Source organism: Panthera onca, chromosome A3 (genome assembly GCF_046562875.1).
Source record: "Panthera onca isolate mPanOnc1 chromosome A3, mPanOnc1 haplotype 2, whole genome shotgun sequence".
Taxonomy (NCBI): domain Eukaryota; kingdom Metazoa; phylum Chordata; class Mammalia; order Carnivora; family Felidae; genus Panthera; species Panthera onca.
The window spans coordinates 30235587-30255904 of record NC_138341.1 but is presented as its reverse complement, the minus strand read 5'-3'; the positions used below and the strand labels follow the sequence as shown (position 1 = coordinate 30255904).

The 20318-nt window shown below is 36.8% G+C and overlaps 1 protein-coding gene, 1 long non-coding RNA gene and 1 pseudogene across 4 annotated transcripts in view; 2 read left to right on the top strand and 1 right to left on the bottom strand.

The window, feature by feature from the left end:
- The window catches only part of LOC144615960 (uncharacterized), a 426549-nt gene that overhangs the window by 101358 nt on the left and 304873 nt on the right, over positions 1–20318 (bottom strand). The window lies entirely within an intron of this gene.
- Positions 1–20318, top strand: part of HEATR5B (HEAT repeat containing 5B) — a 97988-nt gene that overhangs the window by 13527 nt on the left and 64143 nt on the right. For all 3 annotated transcript variants that reach the window (XM_060652495.3, XM_060652512.3, XM_060652503.2), the window contains exons 6-17: positions 164–335; positions 1958–2115; positions 3040–3289; positions 6533–6688; positions 7182–7432; positions 9017–9128; positions 10284–10436; positions 11609–11708; positions 12286–12395; positions 14335–14498; positions 15020–15195; positions 18326–18431. In XM_060652495.3, coding sequence (XP_060508478.1) covers positions 164–335; positions 1958–2115; positions 3040–3289; positions 6533–6688; positions 7182–7432; positions 9017–9128; positions 10284–10436; positions 11609–11708; positions 12286–12395; positions 14335–14498; positions 15020–15195; positions 18326–18431 — 1908 coding nt within the window. The remainder of the gene's footprint in view (positions 1–163; positions 336–1957; positions 2116–3039; positions 3290–6532; positions 6689–7181; positions 7433–9016; positions 9129–10283; positions 10437–11608; positions 11709–12285; positions 12396–14334; positions 14499–15019; positions 15196–18325; positions 18432–20318) is intronic.
- Positions 4988–5489, top strand: LOC144615827 (ribosomal biogenesis factor pseudogene; annotated as a pseudogene).

Below are 20318 nucleotides of genomic sequence, written 5' to 3'. Positions count from 1 at the left end.
GATGTCCAGTGTCTTGAAAACTATTGTTTCATATATTTTAATTTAATTTTTTTAGTTATTTCAGGAGAAAGAGTAAATCTGATTCTTACTATATTTATGGAAGTGGAAGTTCTAGGATGTACTTTATTTTTTTTTTTCTCTTTTCTTTTTTTTTTAATTCCAGTGTCTACTAGAACTACAGAATGAAGCTGTGTTCATGTGGACTGCTGAACTGGAAAATATTGCCACTCTCTGCTTTAAGGCTTTGGAAAACTCAAATTATGGGGTTCGAGTGGCAGTGTCTAAACTCTTAGGAACAGTCATGGCTACAGCATTGATGCCAAAGCAGGCAACAGGTATTGTTTGCCAGCCCCTAATGTACATTATAACAGATACTTGAAGGTATATGGAATTCATCTGAGAGAGTTCTTTCTTAGGGGCAAGCCACTTTAAAGTTTTAAATTGTTGAGTATCTTTGTCTACTACCCAAATGGAATTTTTCTTAATATAGGCATTTTTTATGGTTTTAACATACAAGATAATATATATCAAGTATACTGGATATATAAGCAAGTAAGATTTATGAAATGGTATTGTGTAATCGTCAAGGGACCAGAGTCTGGCACTTTATATGCTTTCTTTCAATCTCTGTGAATAGACCCTTCTTATAGTACAGTATTTGGTTTTGTTTTGTTTTTTTTTTGTTTTTGATGACTATTTTAAGCAGAATCAGAGGCATCATTGATTTGTCATGTGATTTGTGCTGTGCCTCACAGTTCCGCAGAGATGCCTCAGTGAGGGAGGGTTGTGAGTAGATGCTCTGAACCACCGTTTGCTACTGTCCCCACCCCTACTTCACCTCTATATAGTAGAAGGAGAATCAGATGTCATAGATTCAAGTCCAGGCTCTTATGTTAATTAGCCGTGAAGCCCTCTGAGCTGTAGTCTCTTTATCTTCAGTTATTTCAATCTGTGCAATTAGATGATGATGACAGGTAACATTTACCAAGCTCTCTGTGCCAGGCACTGAATTAAGCGTATAACAAAATTGTTTTATTTAATCCTCACAAAAGCTCTGTGAATTATAAGTACTATTATTTATTTATTTACTTTTAAATGTTTATTTTTGAGAGAGAGGGTGTGCGCACATGCGGGCACATGGGAGGGGTAGGGGAGGGGGACAGAGGATATGAAACGGTCTCTGTGCTGACAGCAGAGAGCCCGATGCGGAGCTCCAACTCATGAACCTTGAACTCATGAATTGTGAGATCATGACCTGAGCCAAAACCAAAGTCGGATGCAACCAACTGGGCCACCTAGGCAGCCCTATAAGTACTGTTATTTTATAAACAAGGAAGTCGAGCGATTGTATTAATTTATATTCTGTTAAGTGTCAGAACTGAAATTCAAACCCAGGCAGCCAAATTCCAAAGTTAACATACTTAATCATGAGCTTTATACCTCTCCTACAGACTTTTTGTGAGGATTATGTTTGTAGCTGTTTGTGAAAGGACTTTGTAAAATAAGAAGCTCTGTATAAGGGAGGGCAAGTCAGCGGCAGTCCAGTGACATTTTAATTTATTGCTAACCATTGTGTAAAGAGCATGTACTTGACAAAGTTCCTTTGAGTCCACCTCAGCTGGGAATGAGGGCTGTGATCAATGAGGGCTGTGGGTGTGCTTTGTCCTCATGTTACATATATCAAGGTTAGCAGTATTATTAAGCTATTTTTGACATCAATTTATTGAATTACCTTTAATATCTAGCTCATTCCGTTTCCTAGCATTTAGCTTCAAAGTTGAATTTATTTTTACAAGTACATTGTAAATGTAAAGACTGTAAGAGAACAAAAGGACCCTATCTCCTTTGTAGTAAAGAATCCTTGAAAATAATTCCTTGAATTTTAAGCTAGATTTGTAAGTGTTACTCAACTAATAGCAAGATATATTGCTTATGAATTTATTTTTCTTCCTGAAAGTAATGCGGCAGAATGTGAAGCGAGCAACATTTGATGAAGTCTTAGAACTCATGGCCACAGGATTTCTACGTGGAGGGTCAGGTTTTCTAAAGAGCGGTGGAGAAATGTTAAAAGTCGGAGGGTCTGTTAATCGTGAAGTGAGAGTTGGAGTCACACAGGTTTGTAATGTATACATATAAAAGAATTCTGTTTGCATCGCTTATGAAATCTCATGGAACATTCTTACTAAGTAACAGTACACCCAAGTTTTTAACCTTGTCTGGTTTCTTTCAAAACATTTATTTTACCAAATGAATGAATTACATTCAGATTCCAAATTACACACTTATATGGAAAGATAGATTCTTAATGATGTGTAAATAAGCCTTTGTCTACTATATTTATATAAGTATCCAATAACATTTTCCCAAATTTTACTTGGCAGAAAATCAGATGTAAAATAATTTAGTTTTATTTGAAATTATATTCAAATAGCTTTAGGCATTTAGATGTTAATGTACTCCAGCTACCCTGTAGCCAACCATATTGGTTAATACTTTGATTGGATTATCATTAATGATTAATCACCAGTGTAATTATGAAATGAATCCTGACTTGGAATTATAATTTCAAAATAATAATTAACCAAATAAGGTATTATGGGTAATGATCCAAGAATAATTAATACATTATAAGATAAAATGTTTCTTTGTGATCTTAGTCAAAATCACTCCAGCTATACACTGTTCCTAAAACAAGTGTAAAATAATAGTAAGCCATTTTTATCTTACTATCATAAGCAACTATTTTCCAGGTCCATGTTTGTTTAGGATGTGCGAGTTTTCTTAGTCCTATAACCTTTTACCTTCCTCAGTATTAGGGTGAATTCAGCTTTCCCTCCCCATTCTCTTTCTGTGTTTTTTCATGAAGCTATTATCTTAAGGACAGTTTTTAATCCACCAGGTCTCAAGTTTTCAATTTTCTCAACTTTCATCTCAAATATAAGTTATTTTGCGTGCTGTCATCATGTATTTCTGTGTTTGCTTTATCTGTAATTTCGGTTCATTTATATAATTTATCTGAAGTTGTATCTTTATTTATAGGCATATGTCGTTTTTGTGACTACGTTGGGTGGTCAGTGGTTGGAGCGTAGCTTTGCTACATTCTTGTCTCACGTACTTGATCTGGTCTCCCATCCTCGGGCAACACAAACTCACGTAGAGGCTGTGTACTCAAGACGATGTGTCTCCTTTATCCTAAGAGCTACCGTGGGCAGTTTGCTAGGTGAAAAAGCCCAGATTGCAGCTGCCAAAGAAATATGCCAAGCTATTGGGAAACAGATGAAAGCAGTAGGTAAGAATTGATATCTTGATGTGTCTGGTTGATTAGTCATTTAGTTTTGTATTATTATTCTTGATAAATATAATAGATCTGATTCATTCGTGTCACTTTCTGGACTGTGTTTAATAGTTTTATTGAGGACTCTTATTTTGTTATTCAAACAACATCATTACAGTGAAATAGAATTTTTACAGATTTTGGTAGCGTGTTTGAAAGGTTAGGTTTTCTGTTTTATTTCCAGTACCTATACTGGTGTTAGAGCTCTCCTGGTAAGCTCTATTGTGCTTTGCTTTTTTTTTTTTTTTTTTTTAAACATTTATTTATTTTTGAGACAGAGAGAGACAGAGCATGAATGGGGGAGGGGCAGAGAGAGAGGGAGACACAGAATCGGAAGCAGGCTCCAGGCTCTGAGCCATCAGCCCAGAGCCTGACGCGGGGCTCGAACTCACAGACCATGAGATCGTGACCTGAGCTGAAGTCGGACGCTCAACCGACTGAGCCACCCAGGTGCCCCTGTGCTTTGCTGTCTTTAAGGAACAGTCTATTGTAATTTTTCTGCTTGGACCCTTTTTTTTTATAAACACAAGTTTGTTTGTTTGTTTTCCCTCCATTACTAGGCTTACTGTGAAGATGTGGTTATTAGCCCACCAGAGGATACACTGTGAAACCTCAGTAATTCATAATTAAAAGAAATCCTTTTCAAAGAAATGTCCATTTATAAAATTTTCAGTTAACAAATATTGAGTATCTGAGATTTGCAAAGCAGTAATTCAGGGTTTGAATAATGAGTGACATAAAAGTTTCTTGCAATCCAGTTGGCTTGCAATCCAGTTAGGGAACTATATAAGGTAAAACATAAATTCTGGACAGTTCAGTTTTATTAATTCTAATCATGCAAATTATATTGCCTACTAGTGCTCTTTAGAAATAAGAATTTCATGAATAGAGAATACTCGGTAACTTACATTTAGAGAATATATATTAAACATTTTCTAAAATCCATAAAAGTAAATTCACAAATAGTTATAGTTTTGATTGTTTTTTTCTTTAAGTTTTTAAAAATATTTATTTTTTTAGGAAACGAAAGAGACAGAGCATGAGTGAGGGAGGGGGAGAGAGAGAGAGGGAGAGAGAGAATCTGAAGCAGGCTTCAGGCTCTGAGCTGTCACCACAGAGCCCAATATGGGGCTCGAACTCACAGTCCCTGAGATCATGACACGAGCCAAAGTTGGACGCTTAACCAACTGAGCCACCCAGGCACCCCTAGCTTTCATTGTTTATAATAGCTTACTTAGCAAACCATTTTTAAATGTATAGGGTTAACTAAAAGTTATGAATTGTGAATTAAAGGGTGTTTAAATGAATGAGGCATCATTCTTTAGTTATCTTAAAATAGTAGTCCTAGTTTCACAACTTGACAAATACTTGTACATTGATGTGTGGAAGAAATGTTTGAGTGCCAGAAACACTGCCAGGTTGTGGGAATAAAATAGCAAACCAGATATAGATAGTACCTGGTCAAGGGGCTTATGGTTTAGTAATCAAAAGGTGGAGTTAATGCATTTCCAAGTCCAGAAATAGGTAAAAATAAAGAGGTCCGTAATGAAAATTACAGTCTGTAGTGTATTAATCTATTCTCTTCCATAATTAGGTATTATATATTTTTATAGTCTGTCAATACACAATGAATGCAATAAAGGTAAGGAAGTTTTACAGTCACATAAGGGTCTTAATCTTAAGGCAACAGACTAGCCATTTGATTTTTTAAAAAATCTTACAAGGCGTGCAGATGGCGTCACTTGGAGCTTCAGTTGCTGCACAGGGTTATCGAAGACAATGGCCAAGAGCAAACTAAGAGGGCAAAGGTCCAGGAATGGATTTCATATAGCCAGCCAAAAAATTTTAAGACTAAAAACAAAGCAAAACCAGTTACCACTAATCTTAAGAAGATAAACATTGTGAATGATGGAAAAGTTAACAGAGTGAATAAAGCTTTTGTAGATATACAAAAGGAACTTGCATGTTTCTCCAAAGGACTTTCCCTTGAACCTCTGCAGAAATAGTTGATTCCTCAGCAGTGTCATGAAAACGAGCCAGTTAATGTTGATGAAGCGACAAGATTAGTGGCTCAGTTGTAAGACACTGGTGATACATCAAATACCCCAAAAAGACCAATAAATTAAATGTTTTATATACAGTTTTAGTTTAAAAATAAGTAAATAATAAATAAATAAAAATTTAAACAATCTTAAAAGCAGAATTGAATGTAATGCTATATGTCTGGGATTTATGGGCCAGAATATATTCTCAATTAATTTGACAAAGAATCTTCAGTTGTCTTTATGTTAAATACATTTTAATTCTAATGAAGGGTCAGGGAAGGGGGCACCAAAGCTAAAGGAGCTTTGAGGAACATCTCAGTAAGAAGTTCTAAAGCCAGTTTCCTTATAGATCTACTTCCTTTCTAGTCAGAAATTTGACAGTGTTGCAGCACTTGAGATAGCAATAATAATAAAGTGACAGTAATGGCTGCTGACATTTGCTGAACATGTATTGTGGGCAGCATTGTGCTGTCTTCTTTAATCACCACAGTACCCGTTGAGATAGGCCCTTAACCCTCTCAGCAGATGAGGAATTTAAGACTCGGGTCAGCGGAGTATCTTGCCCAGAGTCACATAGCTGACGTGACTGGTGGAGATGGGACAGGAACCCAGGTTTCCTTTCTCCAGAGCCAGTGCTTTGTACAATGTGATTTGCTACTGCTTACTAGAGCTAGGTGTATTCCTGAAAGCAGACAAGATATCCCAGTATGTATTGAAGTACTGTCATGATGTCATTAATCAGTGTTTTTAAGTCACTTCATCATTTAATTACACAAGTGTTCTGCTAAGAAATAATTACATACAGAATTTTTAGCATGCAGACATCAACTGGCATAAATGTTGATATAAAAATACCAATTGTAGGGGGCGCCTGGGTGGCTCAGTCGGTTAAGCATCCGACTCTTGGTTTCGGCTCAGGTCACGATCTCAGAACTTCATGGGTTCAAGCCCCGCCTGGGCTCTGTGCTGGCAGTGCAGAACCCGCTTGGGATTCTCACTCTCTCCTTCTCTCTCTGCCCCTTCCCCACTCGCCCTATCTCTGTCTCTCTCAAAATAAATAAATAAACTTAAAATAAGTATCAGTTGTATAAATCAAAAACATTATGTCACAATTTAACTCACCCACATCAAACACGTGATTGTGTGTTTCCAGAAGCAGTCGTGAATGATACTAGTGCTGAAAACAAATCTGGAGCGGCAGACATTGCAGCAAGCCAGCATGTGATGGTCTGTGCCCTCCAGGAGCTCGGGAGCCTGGTGCAGAGCCTGAATGCTACCGCCTCTCCTCTTATTCAGGAAGCATCTATAGGTATGAGAATTCATTTGCTTGCTGGGATTCTTTTCACTATTTAAAAAAGAAAGTCAGAAGTGTGACTGATACTTAACTCCTGATTAGTTGCTTGTCATCATAATTAGCAGTTTTTAGATCATTTAGATCAGTTGGGTTTTATTTAAGTTAAGATTCACTGTAATTGTAAATGTTGAATAAATAGTGAAAGAAAGTTTGGGGAGACAAAGACGTCATGGTAGTTTGTAATAATTGGCTAACGTTTGTTAAATATTCATTTAATTTTTACATCATTTGTATTTTATTAGATGTAATTATACTCTCTTTTGTAGAAAATGTCTCTTTGAAGTTCTCTGCTGTTTCTGAGATGATACGTGTTTTGTGGCAAAGTTCTGAATGTATGTGACTAAAACCATAATGATTATGATTTTAATCATTGTGTTACACGTAGTCTTCTAGTTCATGGAATCATTGGACTTCGTTAAAGAGTAATATTTTGAGTATTTCTTTTTAGGACTTTTGGAGACTGTGACTTCCGTGCTTCTTCATCCGAGTATGGCTGCTCGGCTTGCTGCCGCATGGTGTTTGCGCTGTGTGGCTGTGGCATTACCTTTCCAGTTGACACCCTTTCTAGACAGGTGTGCAGAACGGCTCAACAACTTGAAAACGTCACCGGAAGCCGTTAGTGGATACAGCTTTGCAATGGCTGCTCTGTTAGGTGGAGTTCATCAGTGTCCATTGGGCATTCCTCATGCCAAGGGAAAGGTACGACGGAATTATGAGTGCTGTCACGTGGGCTTTAGTCTTTATTGGAACACCTCCTATGTTTAATGCTGAGCTGGGTGATCAAACAATTTTACTGTAATAGTATAAAATATAGTGTTATGCTAATAGGGAGTTGACAGACCCTAATTCATATTTGATATTTAATTCTTTACTTCTGCTGTCTGGGTGTAGTATCATTTTATTTTAGAGAAAAAAAAAAAAAAACCCCAAACCCTTAACAGTTATTATGTAGAAATCAGAGCTATTCTTTCAGCTTTTAGAGATAAAAATTCACGTTGCTCTATTCAAAGATATCAGGAGAATATGCTATTGCATTTAGCATTTTGGTAATGATAATCAGTGGTTATTATGAGTCAGTTTTTTTCTTTTTCTTTCCACTATACCTACTAATACTATTATGGGTTTTTTTCTCAAGAATATTAAACATTTATGTAAATACTGTCTGCAACTTTACATATGTAGATTGGGGCTAGGTTTTTAACTTCTTACTCTTTCTGGGACATTAGGCCCAGATCCATTCACTCTTACGAGCTCCATAGCTACCACTCGAGTGTTGGCTTCCATCTCCCTTTGTCCTTCAACTGCCTCCTCTCTGATTATCCTGCCTGCAGTCTTTCTCCCGTCTCCCCACACCACTTGCATTTTTCACATTAGCTCCGAGACCCTTAGGGACTACCCAGTGCTCAGAGAGTAAATAGAATCCCCTCGGTCTGGTAAACCGGCACCTCCACAATTTGCTGTCATTCTACCCATTCATTCTGCGTTCCCACTGCTCTACTTAGACTAGTCGTCTTGCTCTCTTTCCATGCCTTTTGCAGCCTTCATGCCTGTGTTCACACAATAGCATCTCATCCCCCTTCTTGGTCACATGAACCAAACGTATCTGTTTGTTTAGAGGCCCAATTCAAGTTCCATCTCTTTTATGAAATTTCTTCAGAGCTACTCTGTCTGCGATAACCTTTGCCCTTGTGGACCACTACTACATCTGCTTACTCTTTTGTCATTCATGTGCTGCTTGTTACTTCCCATTTCCCTGTGACTTCTTGAAGACTGTAAGTGCTGTAAGATTATTTTAATGGCAGAAACATGTTAGGAGTTCAACAAATCATTTAATATAGGATAATGGTGCTACCAATAATAGCATTTATTAAGTGGTTTCATGGACCAGCAACTGTTCTGAGTGCTTTGCTGTATTAACTTATTTAATCCTTGCTGGAGTGAGGTTGGTATTCCTATTATTCCTATTTCCCCAGTGAGGGAACTGAGGCAGGGAGGTTAAGGTGTCCCAGATCAGAAAGCCGGGAAATGACAAAGCTGGGCTGTGAACCCAGGCAGTCTGGCTCTAGAGCTCTCTCTCAACCACTGTGCTGTTCAGAGTCTCCTCACAGACGACAGTGTGATCGAGATGAAGTAGGTCTTGATGTTGGATCTTTTAAAACATGTTAACAGGAGCAACAAAAAAGAACAACTTCCTTTTTTAATAAGGCGCACTAGCTATGTATTTTCTTACTTGGTTTTTTTAACTTGTTTCAGTTAAAATCCAACTCTGAACTTCTCTTGCAGATGGTAGTTAGTATCGCTGAAGATCTCTTACGAACTGCTGCTCAAAATAGCAGGCTGTCTTTACAGCGCACCCAAGCTGGATGGCTTTTACTTGGAGCACTTATGACTTTAGGTATAGTTATATCTGAGTAGGATGTCGTCTTACTCTGTAAGTGTCAGTAGATTATAAATAAAGTGTAATTTAAAAGTATTAAACTTCACATTCTAGACTTTGAATGACATGGTAAAATGGTGAAGGTGTTTTTCCTCTCATTTGGGAGTAGATTTCTATTTCTGGTAACTTCTGCTTAAGTACATTTAAGGAGAAAATGGTTAACAAAGTTTCACCTTAAAAAATAACAAAGTGTCACCAGAATAGCCCTGGTCTAACTAACTGGCTTAGTGTTAACCAAATGAGATAAGAGTATGGGGCCCATTCCATCCCCAAAGTGACGTGAGTGACATGATTTTAGTGGGGTGATAAAGTCACATTCCAGTGGTCTTGTTGGTGCGGCTTTTCTGGAGTTACCCTTCTCCCCTTCACTTTCCCAAGTGCTATGACAAACCTGACATGCAGGCAAAGTCTAGCACTGTATATAGAACAGAACTGTTGTCATGGTGATGGCGTGTGTCTTCTTTTTAGTTCACATGTCCAACTTCCAACTTTAGTAGTAGATATGTGTTTTACTTACTGAATAAGAAGCACTTTGAGTTAGGGAGGAAGTGGGGGAAGGTGATCAAAAAGTAGAGACTTGCAGTTCTGAGATGAGTAAATACCAGAGATGCGATGTCCAGCATGCAGATATACTGCTGTGTGACAGACAGGAAAGCTGTCAAGAGAGTAGTAAATCCTGAGGCTTCCCATCACAGGGAGAACATTTTTTTAATCTCTTTTTCTTTCCTTTTCTTTCCTTTCCTTTTCTTTTCTTTTCTTTTCTCTTCTCTTCTCTTTTCTCTTTCTCTCTCTCTCTCTCTCTCTCTCTCTCTCTCTCTCTCTCTCTCTTTCTCTCTTTCATTTTATTGTATCTATATGAGATAATGAATGTTGGCCAGACCTGCTGTGGTGCTCATTTCACACTATTTGTAACCCAAACCTTCACCTGATACAGTGACATATGCCACTTATGTCTCAATCACACTGGAAAATAAAAGAAACATTTTGAAACTATTACTGTCACAGATGAAGGTAGAGTGAAATGATATTAAAGCTTGTGTGGGGCTCTTTGACTTTTGTTAGTAATGTTTGTTTTATGTATGTATGGTTTCGTGTTCTCCTTTTCTCCATTAGGACCATCTGTAGTTCGATACCATCTGCCCAAGATGTTGTTATTGTGGCGAAATGTTTTCCCTCGTTCTCTAAAAGAATTGGAGGCTGAGAAGGCCCGAGGCGATTCTTTTACCTGGCAGGTAACATTGGAAGGTCGTGCCGGAGCTTTATGTGGTAAGAACTGAAAGGGGTGTGCTCCCAGAATATAATTTTATTACGAAAATATTTGTGAGGTTAAGGAGAATCACTATTTCAGATTTTTGTGTTAATGTGTAGTGATGAACTCATAGACTTGTAGATTTAGAAAGAAACTTTGTAAACTAATTTATTTATTTTGGGGGGTGGGGAGAGAGAAAGAGAGCCTGCGTGCACGTGTGCATGAGTAGGGGAGGGACAGACAGAGAGGGAGGGAGAGAATCCTAAGAAGCCTCTGCCTGTCAGCACTGAGCTCAAACTCACAAACCGTGAGATTATGACCTGAGCCAAAACCAAGAGTCTGACGCTTAACTGACCGAGCCACCCAGGCATCCCATAAATAACCTAATTTTGAGATGGAAATGAAGCAGTGACTTGAAAGAGGAGGTTAGCATCAGTGGTCAGACAAGACTTAGAACCCAGGCCTCTTGAGTCCAGTTATTGCAGTCTTCTACCTGTCAAAGAGGCACTGTCACCACATAGAAAACCCAGTAGGTATTTAAAGGAAGAAGACACTCAGGATCTCCCAGGTCACTGAGTTGACAGTGAGTCTTTTCATGATGGACAAACAGCTGTTCCCTCCAGCATTATCAAATCTGCAAATGTTGAGATGCATTTTTTTAGACATCCACGTTACAAAAATTATGAATAAAATTGTTTTTGTTTAGAAGTCAGCAACTTACAGGAAAGGCTCCAGTTTTGTTTCAACTGGGAACTAGAATTACCCTGGGTGACTCTATTCTTTTTTGGTTGGAAAGTGCTTCTTTTTCCAAACCGTGGGAAACAGATATATGCTTAAAGCATAAGGGTGGCAGGGCAAGGTGTCAGTTTTGTTCCCAAACATCTGAGAGCTCTTTTTGTCTTAGTTCTGTTGCTAAAGAGGCAACAAAGATATTCCTTCTCACTGAGCCACTTTGTCCACCCTTGGTTCTGTCTTGCTTTCTTTGAGGTTATCTGAATTCAGTGATGTTAACAGACCTTTGAATTCCCACTCACAGAAATCTCCCTAACAGATATCTTCCCTCCCTCCACCTTTCTTCTAGCCTTTTCTAATGATGTTTCTCTGTAGTTGCAGTTAGTTCTTCATTTGATTTGACCTGATTTCAGAACCTTATATTTCATAATAATTAAGAATTAAAAATTTTATCTAGCAATGAGGAGTTTTGTCGCACATTGCCCTGAGCTCCTGACTGAAGATGTGATTAGAAAATTGATGACCCCAATTGAATGTGCCATGACCATGATGTCACAGTAAGTAAGCTATTATAACAAGTTAATGTTCAGTTTTACATATTTATAAATAATCATGTTTTGCACTCCCCTCTAATATTATACAGGAAACATGTAAAACTTTACTTTTTTATTTTTTTTTTTTATTTATTTTTTTTTTTTTAATTTTTTTTTCAACGTTTTTTATTTATTTTTGGGACAGAGAGACACAGAGCATGAACGGGGGAGGGGCAGAGAGAGAGGGAGACACAGAATCGGAAACAGGCTCCAGGCTCCGAGCCATCAGCCCAGAGCCTGACGCGGGGCTCGAACTCACGGACCGCGAGATCGTGACCTGGCTGAAGTCGGACGCTCAACCGACTGCGCCACCCAGGCGCCCCTAAAACTTTACTTTTTTAAAATGAACTTAAAAACTATAGTCATGGAATGAATTGAAATAAAATTGTATTTTATACTGTTCCAATAAAGGTCACAGTACAAACTAAGGTGAAAATATTATACTTGCCAATGTATTTTGACAATACATCGATACATTGCTGACGATGTCTATAACACTTATTCTACTAAGCTGACACCAACTGTACTTTTGATATTTTAGCATTCCGTCTGTAATTAAAGCCCATGGAGCTCATCTGAAAGCTAGTGCGGCAATGGTCCGTTTAAGACTTTATGATATCTTGGCTTTGTTACCTCCAAAGACTTATGAAGGTAAATGAAATTTGCATTATCTAATAAAAATTCTTCAGTGTATCTTTCTAGTTCTTCACAACATTACAGAGTTCTGACCAAGGCTGTCCCCTGACCGTACAAAGGAAGACAACCATTTTACTTTTATTCATGTAGAGTAGCTAACTCTCGTTGAGCACTTACTGTGTTCCAGGTTTGTGCTAATCCCTTTACGTGTATTATCTCCTTGGACTCTAACCACAACTTTATGAGGTAATTCACCTATATTTTATAGATGAAGAACCTCCGGTACAGAGAGGTGATGTAACTTACCTAAGTCTGAGATCTAGTAAGTGGCAGAGCTTGGATTCAGACCCAACTGGTTCAACTTCATAGTCTCTGCTTTGAGTGGCTAAAATGAACAAATCAGGAGACTACAGATGCTGGAGAGGATGTGGAGAAACGGGAACCCTCTTGCACTGTTGGTGGGAATGCAAACTGGTGTAGCCAACTCTGGAAAACAGTGTGGAGGTTCCTCAAAAAATTAAAAATAGACCTACCCTATGACCCAGCAATAGCACTGCTAGGAATTTACCCAAGGGATACAGGAGTGCTGATGCATAGGGGCACTTGTACTCCAATGTTTATAGCAGCACTTTCAACAATAGCCAAATTATGGAAAGAGCCTAAATGTCCATCAACTGAAGAATGGATAAAGAAATTGTGGTTTATATATACAACGGAATACTACTTGGCAATGAGAAAGAATGAAATATGGCCTTTTGTAGCAACATGAATGGAAGTGGAGAGTGTGATGCTAAGTGAAATAAGTCATACAGAGAAAGAACAGATACCATATGTTTTCACTCTTATGTGGATCCTGAGAAACTTAACAGAAGGCCACGGGGGAGGGGAAGGGGAAAAAAAAAAGTTAGAGAGGAGGGAGCCAAACCATAAGAGACTCTTGAAAACTGAGAATAAACTGAGGGTTGATGGGGGGTGGGAGAGAGGGGAAAGTGGGTGATGGGCATTGAGGAGGGCACCTGTTGGGATGAGCACTGGGTGTTGTATGGAAACCAGTTTGACAATAAATTTCATAGTAAAAAAAAAACAACAGAGGCGCCTGGGTGGCTCAGTCGGTTAAGCGTCCGACTTCGGCTCAGGTCATGATCTCACGGTTCGTGCATTCGAGCCCCGCGTCGGGCTCTGTGCTGACAGCTCGGAGCCCGGAGCCTGGAGCCCGCTTCAGATTCTGTGTCTCCCTCTCTCTCTGCTCCTCCCCCGCTCACGCTCTGTCTCTCTCTCTCAAGAATAAATAAACACTAAAAAACAACAACAACAACAAAGTCTCTGCTTTTAATTACTGTCTGAAACTGCTTCATATATATTATAATATAGCCAATAATTTAGGAATCTTGAAAGAGAATAATAATGTACTCTATAGATATCAAATATTATGTAAAATGTTAATATTAAAATAAGCCATTGATTTGTCTTCACTTCAGCCATGTCCAAGAATTCTGATGTGCTCGGCTTCAGTGTCTGCACATCACTGGGTAATTAATAATAAGTAATCGTGTCATATTTAGTATATTTAAATAAATATTTAAAGCATGAAAAATTTTAATATATTAAATTTAAATGTTTTCAATTTAAATAGGAAATGTAATAGTTATTGTAAATATTTTCTCTAAGTTTTTTGTTCCTTTAAATAACTCGGGCTAAAACGCATAATACAATAATAAAAAAGAAAGTACCATTATTGTATTTTAAAACAGCATTAAAGTATTTGATACAGATTTTTTAAAAAAGAGAACAGGGGGTACTTAATTATTTCACTTGATCTTAGCCAAGAGGCTGAGAAGCGATGGGACTTAATTATTTTATCCCTGTTGAACATGGTGCTTCTTTTTGTGGGCAATGATTGCAGTTTTCATAAAAGCTATTCTTTCATGTCTGATCTGAAGTTCTGTTTTTTTAGGATCTTTCAACGCACTTCTTAGAGAACTGGTAGCAGAATTCACTTTGACTGACAATTCAGCCAACACAACCACTTCCCTCCTCAGATCCCTCTGCCATTATGATGACAGTGTTCTTCTTGGTTCCTGGCTTCAAGAAACTGATCATAAATCAATTGAAGACCAGGTAGCAAACTACACAGGGAATGAAATACTACGTCATCAAAAGCAATGGGGCTATTACAGATTGTTATTTAGAAAGGAAATATTTCAGACTAAACTTTAATTTTATTTTAGCTTTCTTAGACATTTAAAGATCGCTTCCTGGTGGTAGAAAAAAATAGTGAAAAATGGTGAATTTCTTACGTTCTTTTAAATAAAGACTTACTAATGCCTCTTTTAGTGAGTTTTTGTGAGTTGAAGTTATTCCTGATATTGTTTTGCTTACACATTGTAAGGTGGTCAATATACAAATGTTAAAATGAATAAGTATTTTCTTAAAATTATACAAGGTGTTACTGATGGCTTTTTTTAGTGGCCAAATAATATTTTTATCTATTTAAAATTTTTCAGATTCAATCATTTTTGTTTTTTTCTTTTTTTTCAAATTCAATCATTCTTGGTTTTTCTGTTTTTCATGCCTAACTAATACTTAGTGAGTTTCTTAAAAGTAGATTTTGAATGATTTTTATGTCCTTCTTTTTGTAGCTCCAGCCAAACAGTGCATCTGGAAGTGGGGCTCTGGAGCACGACCCATCCTCCATTTACTTACGAATCCCTGCTGGAGAAGCTGTACCTGGTCCTCTCCCTCTTGGGGTTTCAGTCATTGATGCTTCCGTGGCTCTTTTTGGTGTAGTGTTTCCTCATGTTTCTTACAAACACCGGTTAGTATAAAATCAATCAAATAATTTTAGTTTAATATAAACTATACCAGAGAGGAGGTGGGTGGGGGGATGGTTTAAGTGGGTGATGGAGATTAAGGAGGGCTTTTATTGTGAGGAGCCCTGGGTATTGTATGGAAGTGTTGAATAACTATATTGCACACCTGAAACTAACGATTACACTATGGTAGCTAGCTGCAATTTAAATGAAAACTTTTTAAAAATAAAAATAAAAAAATAAAATAAAAAATAACACTTTTTAAGTATTTAACATAATAAAGCTGTCAGGAAAAACATATATATAAATTATATTTAAGCAATAGATTTTCCCATCTCAGTTACCTGCAATAAGGTAAACTACTACTTAAATAATAGGCTTATAAATTTAATAATGTAAGTGACACATACATGATGAAAAAAATTGCTTGAAAATTCCACATAATTGAAACGTTTTAAGATTTGGCTCTGTGAACTGGCCTCTGACATCCATTGTCTTGTGGACCGTCTTAAAACAGCAAGATTTTCATTTCAATAATTCGTTTGCGAGTTTTTAAGTAGGTTTTCCATATCTTTAATTAGAGACATCACTTTGCTAACTCTTTTTTTTTATTACTGAAGAAGTTAATGAATGTGAAGTCCATTCTCTAATACTGTTTGTCATATGGTTTAGTCTGGGACTTAGGAAACTAAAGTAACAGGTTGTTTTTCTAATAGGAGCATTTTGGTTTGCTGTATTCTGTGTCCACAGACACTATCCCTAATTTTTGTAGGCATTTTATCTATTTATGGTGGTTTTCTCAAGAGGAAGAGTGAAAATGAATTAGTGTAAGACACTCATAGGTAACTTGTTAAGCAAAATATGCTTTTAGGGGTGCCTGACTGGTTCATTCGGTGGAGCATGTGACTCTTGATCTCGGGCTTGTGAGTTCAAGCTCCACGTTGGATATAGAGACTACTTAAAAATAAAAAATCTTTTTAAACAATGCTTTTGAAACATTGTTAGGTTTGTGTATAAAGATAACATAAATATAAAAAATAATGTAAATATTATCTTTAAAAAATGCATAGGTTACTTGGTTAATTGCTTTTTAATTTGAGGAGAAAAATTTCCGTGTAAAATTTCACTTTACCCAGGTATCTTTAAGAACATTTGGTTGTCACATAAATGAAGAATATGAAAGGGGAAAGAATCTCATAAAGCATCTACTTTAATATCCTTGTTTTAAATCAGGAAATCTAGGTCTAAGAGTTTGTGGTTTGCCCAAAGTTACACAGCTAGTTATGAGAGCTGTAAGTAGAGTCCAGGGTTATTTTGACTATATTAACTCACTTTTGTAGAACAATTAAATAAATTACATTAACAATTAATAACTTAAATATCCAGTGATAGAGGAATGAGTCAATCAATTATGGAAGGTCAATAGGTTAGAATGTTTTTTTACATGGATAATGTTTTGATATGCTCCTTATACAATGTTAAATGATAAAAGTAAAATAAAAGGCAAGAAGTGATCCCAGTCCTGTATTTTAAAGAAAAGACCTGAGAGGAGCCTGGGTGGCTCAGTCGGGTAGGAGTCCGACTTTGGCTCAGGTTGTGATCTCACAGTTTGTGAGTTCGAGCCCTGCATTGAGCTCTCTGCTGTCAGCAAAGAGCCCACTTCAGATCCTCTGCCTCCTTCTCCCTCTGTCCCTCCCCCCCTCAAAAATAAATAAACATTAAAAATAATGATAAAAAAAGACCTGAAAGAAAATGTATCTGAGGGTAAGAGTAGTTATTTCTGGATGTAATTTTTTGTTACTAATCTTCAAATTAAATGAAACAAATATTTTATAAAAAAGAAAAAACATTTTTTAAAGTAAGGTTTTTAAAAAGGTTATGTATTTGAGATCAGTCATAGGTAAATCATGCTTCCGGTAGTGTTGGAGACCGTGTGTGTCTTCTTATGTGTATGCTTGAAAGCAATGCCCAGTTTCCTCATCCTTAGAAGATGTGGATCTATGTCAGAGCAAGTACTAAGTAGTCAATCTTAGCCCCCAGTAACTCTCAGTGGAGTTTTACTGAAGGATTAGATGATTTCTTCCTATGTGATATTTGAAGAATACTTTGACCTGAGACCTATGGCCTATTGTAAATTGAGCTTAAATCCTTATAGTGACCTTAGGGAGATCCTGATTTCCTACTTTAGATCATAGTTATTTTGGTACTGAATCCAACATCCCGGATTCCTTCGCCCATCTGATTTATTTTTAGAAGAATCTGAAATGATCTCATTCTCTTTCATCGGAATAGTCTCAAATGGCTGTGATTTTTTTTTTTTTCTGACTGTCTCATTTAAAAAATTTGAAATAAAAAAAAATTCACTTCTGATTTTTTACATTAAAAGAAAAAAAAGACCAAAGCTAAATCCCTTCAAAAAACCTCCCAGTTGGGGCGCCTGGGTGGCTCAGTCGGTTGAGCGTCCGGCTTCATCTCAGGTCATGATCTCACGGTTCGTGAGTTCAAGCCCCATGTCGGGTTCTGCACTGACAGCTCAGAGCCTGGAGCCTGTTTCAGATTCTGTCTCCCTCTCGCTCTGCCCTGACCCTGCTTTGCTCTGTCTGTCTCTAAAATAAATAAACATTAAAAAAAAATTTTTTTTAAATAAAAATAAAAAAATAAAATAAAAACCTCCCAGTTAGCTTCTGAGAATAGGACATGAGGTACAGTTTTCTTCCATGTGAGTGTATTTTGAAAAGAAGAAAAAAATTATGCCTCATTTAAAAATTTCCAACTGAATCTTCTACACAGATGCAAAATTAATGATTGCTAATTCTGTTCAAGAAACCTTGAGCACCTACTGTATACCAGGCACTTTGTTAGATTCTGGCGTTAATGTTAACACTGAAATTATGACCTTATTTTGTTCATTGAAACTTAATATTTAGTCTCTTGCCTTGTTCCACTTAAAAACCGCATGCCCCTATATCAATTCAGGAGGAGCTCCGGTTTGAACCAGCTGCAGGAATGAAATAAAAATGAGACAGCGTGGGGCATTATTTGTTACCAATTAGCTTATACTCTTTTTATGTATCTTTTTTGAGCCATATTTGAATAAAAAGTATTGCTAATGTGATCTTTATTCTATTATCATAGATTACAAATGTTGGACCACTTTGCTGAATGCGTTAAACAAGCCAAAGGCGTCCGACAGCAGGCTGTGCAGCTTAATATTTTTACTGCTGTTCTTAGTGCACTAAAGGTATTTACTTTTAAAACATAAGTATTCTGGGGGCAACTGGGTGGCTCATTTGGCTGAGCATCTCTTAATTTTGGCTCAGGTCATGATCCCACCATTGTGGGAATAGCTCCGAGACGGGCTCTACACTGCATGTGGAGGCTGCTTAAGATTCACTCTCTTTCTGTCTTTGTCTCTCTGTCTCTCTCTCCCCACCCCCCTTCCCCCTCTCTCTCCCTCTCCCTTTCACCCTCTCTCTCCCTCTCCCTTTCACCCTCTCTCTGTCTCTCTCCCTTCGTTGACCCTTCTCCCCCACTTGAACAAGTGTGTATGTTCTCTCTTTCAAATAAAATAAATAAAAATTAAAAAAAAACATAAGTATTCTGAACTAAGATTTTAATTAATGCCTTTAATAAGGCAGGTATATCTAGACCATTATGATGATTATATGTATATCACTTGAAAGCTGTGTTTTTATATTAGTTTAACTAAATTATTAGAAACTATTTATTAGACTTATTGCAATTAAATAAGTGTTTTATAGTTTAATAATGTTAAAGTTCATTTTTTGATCTGATCTTTCAGATTTTATAAGTTCTAGTAAGTTCTCTTGGAATTTTCAAAGATGTCTGACTAATAAAATCTTGTATTCTACTTGAGGTTAACTAGATAAAGTTTGAGTTCCATTTGTGGTTTAGACCATAAATCAGGAGAGACTATGTTGTACAGCTGAAAAAAGGCTACATTTAGAGACTGTGTTCTGGTTTAGATCTCATAGGTTTATGTCTTAAGCAGTTCCTTAACCTTTTGAACCTCGGTTTCTGTATGTTTGAAGTGAAATAACCAATATTTTGCCTATCTCTCAGAGTTCATGCACTGTTCTATGCAGCCTATAGCCTCTCGTGACATATTTGAAAACTTTTTTATATTATTCAGCACTAAGCTTGTTATAAGGTTTACTGTTAAAATGGCAGCAAATACAAGTGTTTAAATGGGCGTGAATTAAATTGTGTTTTGTAAACATCAGGGCAAAGGACATAGGCATTGAATACAGAAATAGAAGTTTGTATCATTTATATAACTATTAGTATATGCCCTATTTAGAGACCATCAGCTAATACGAACATCTGAGTTTTTAAAAAAGAATTGAGTAGTCAGCCTTCCTTAGTGGTTGGAAGATGAATGAACCAACTGTAATATTGCTCTACAGTATACTTTTCTTCATAGATTTGCTTGCTAATGCCCCTGCTATGGCTAACATTTTCTCCAGGCACCATGAGTTGGATTTTTGGTCTCATGTAAGCTAAGTTCCATGTTCTAGGTGTACTTAGAACAGAGATATTAACATTTAATATGATGAACAAAGTGTGTTGATATTCAGTTACTGATTATTTTTACCTTATTTTATCTTTTTATATATATTGAATGTACTCTTGATGACATAATTATCTTCTCTGGAATTTTTATAGAAACATGTCAAATTTTCATACTCCTCAGCCTTTTTCCTTACCTAAAGTTCTAATGGTAAATGTCAATTAATTGAATACCAGTTGACTTAATAGTATAGCATCCTTTATACATAAAAGCAATACTTTTATATAAAAAGCATTAGTCTTTGGATAAAGACACGTCCAGGGATTGTTCATCTTAGGGCTGATTGACTATAACCTTGTTATATATCATGTTGTGAATCATGTTTAGGAAAGTGATTAGTTTAACGGGTATTGATTCTAGGCATAATATATGCATATGAAAGATGGCTGAAGAAGGGGAGCAGGTAGGTGAATGGGTAACATAGGTGAAGGGGACTAAGAGGTACAAACTTTCAGTTACAAATAGGTCATAGGAATACAGCATGGGAAATATAGTTAATAATAGTGTAATAACATTGTACATTGTACATTGTACATT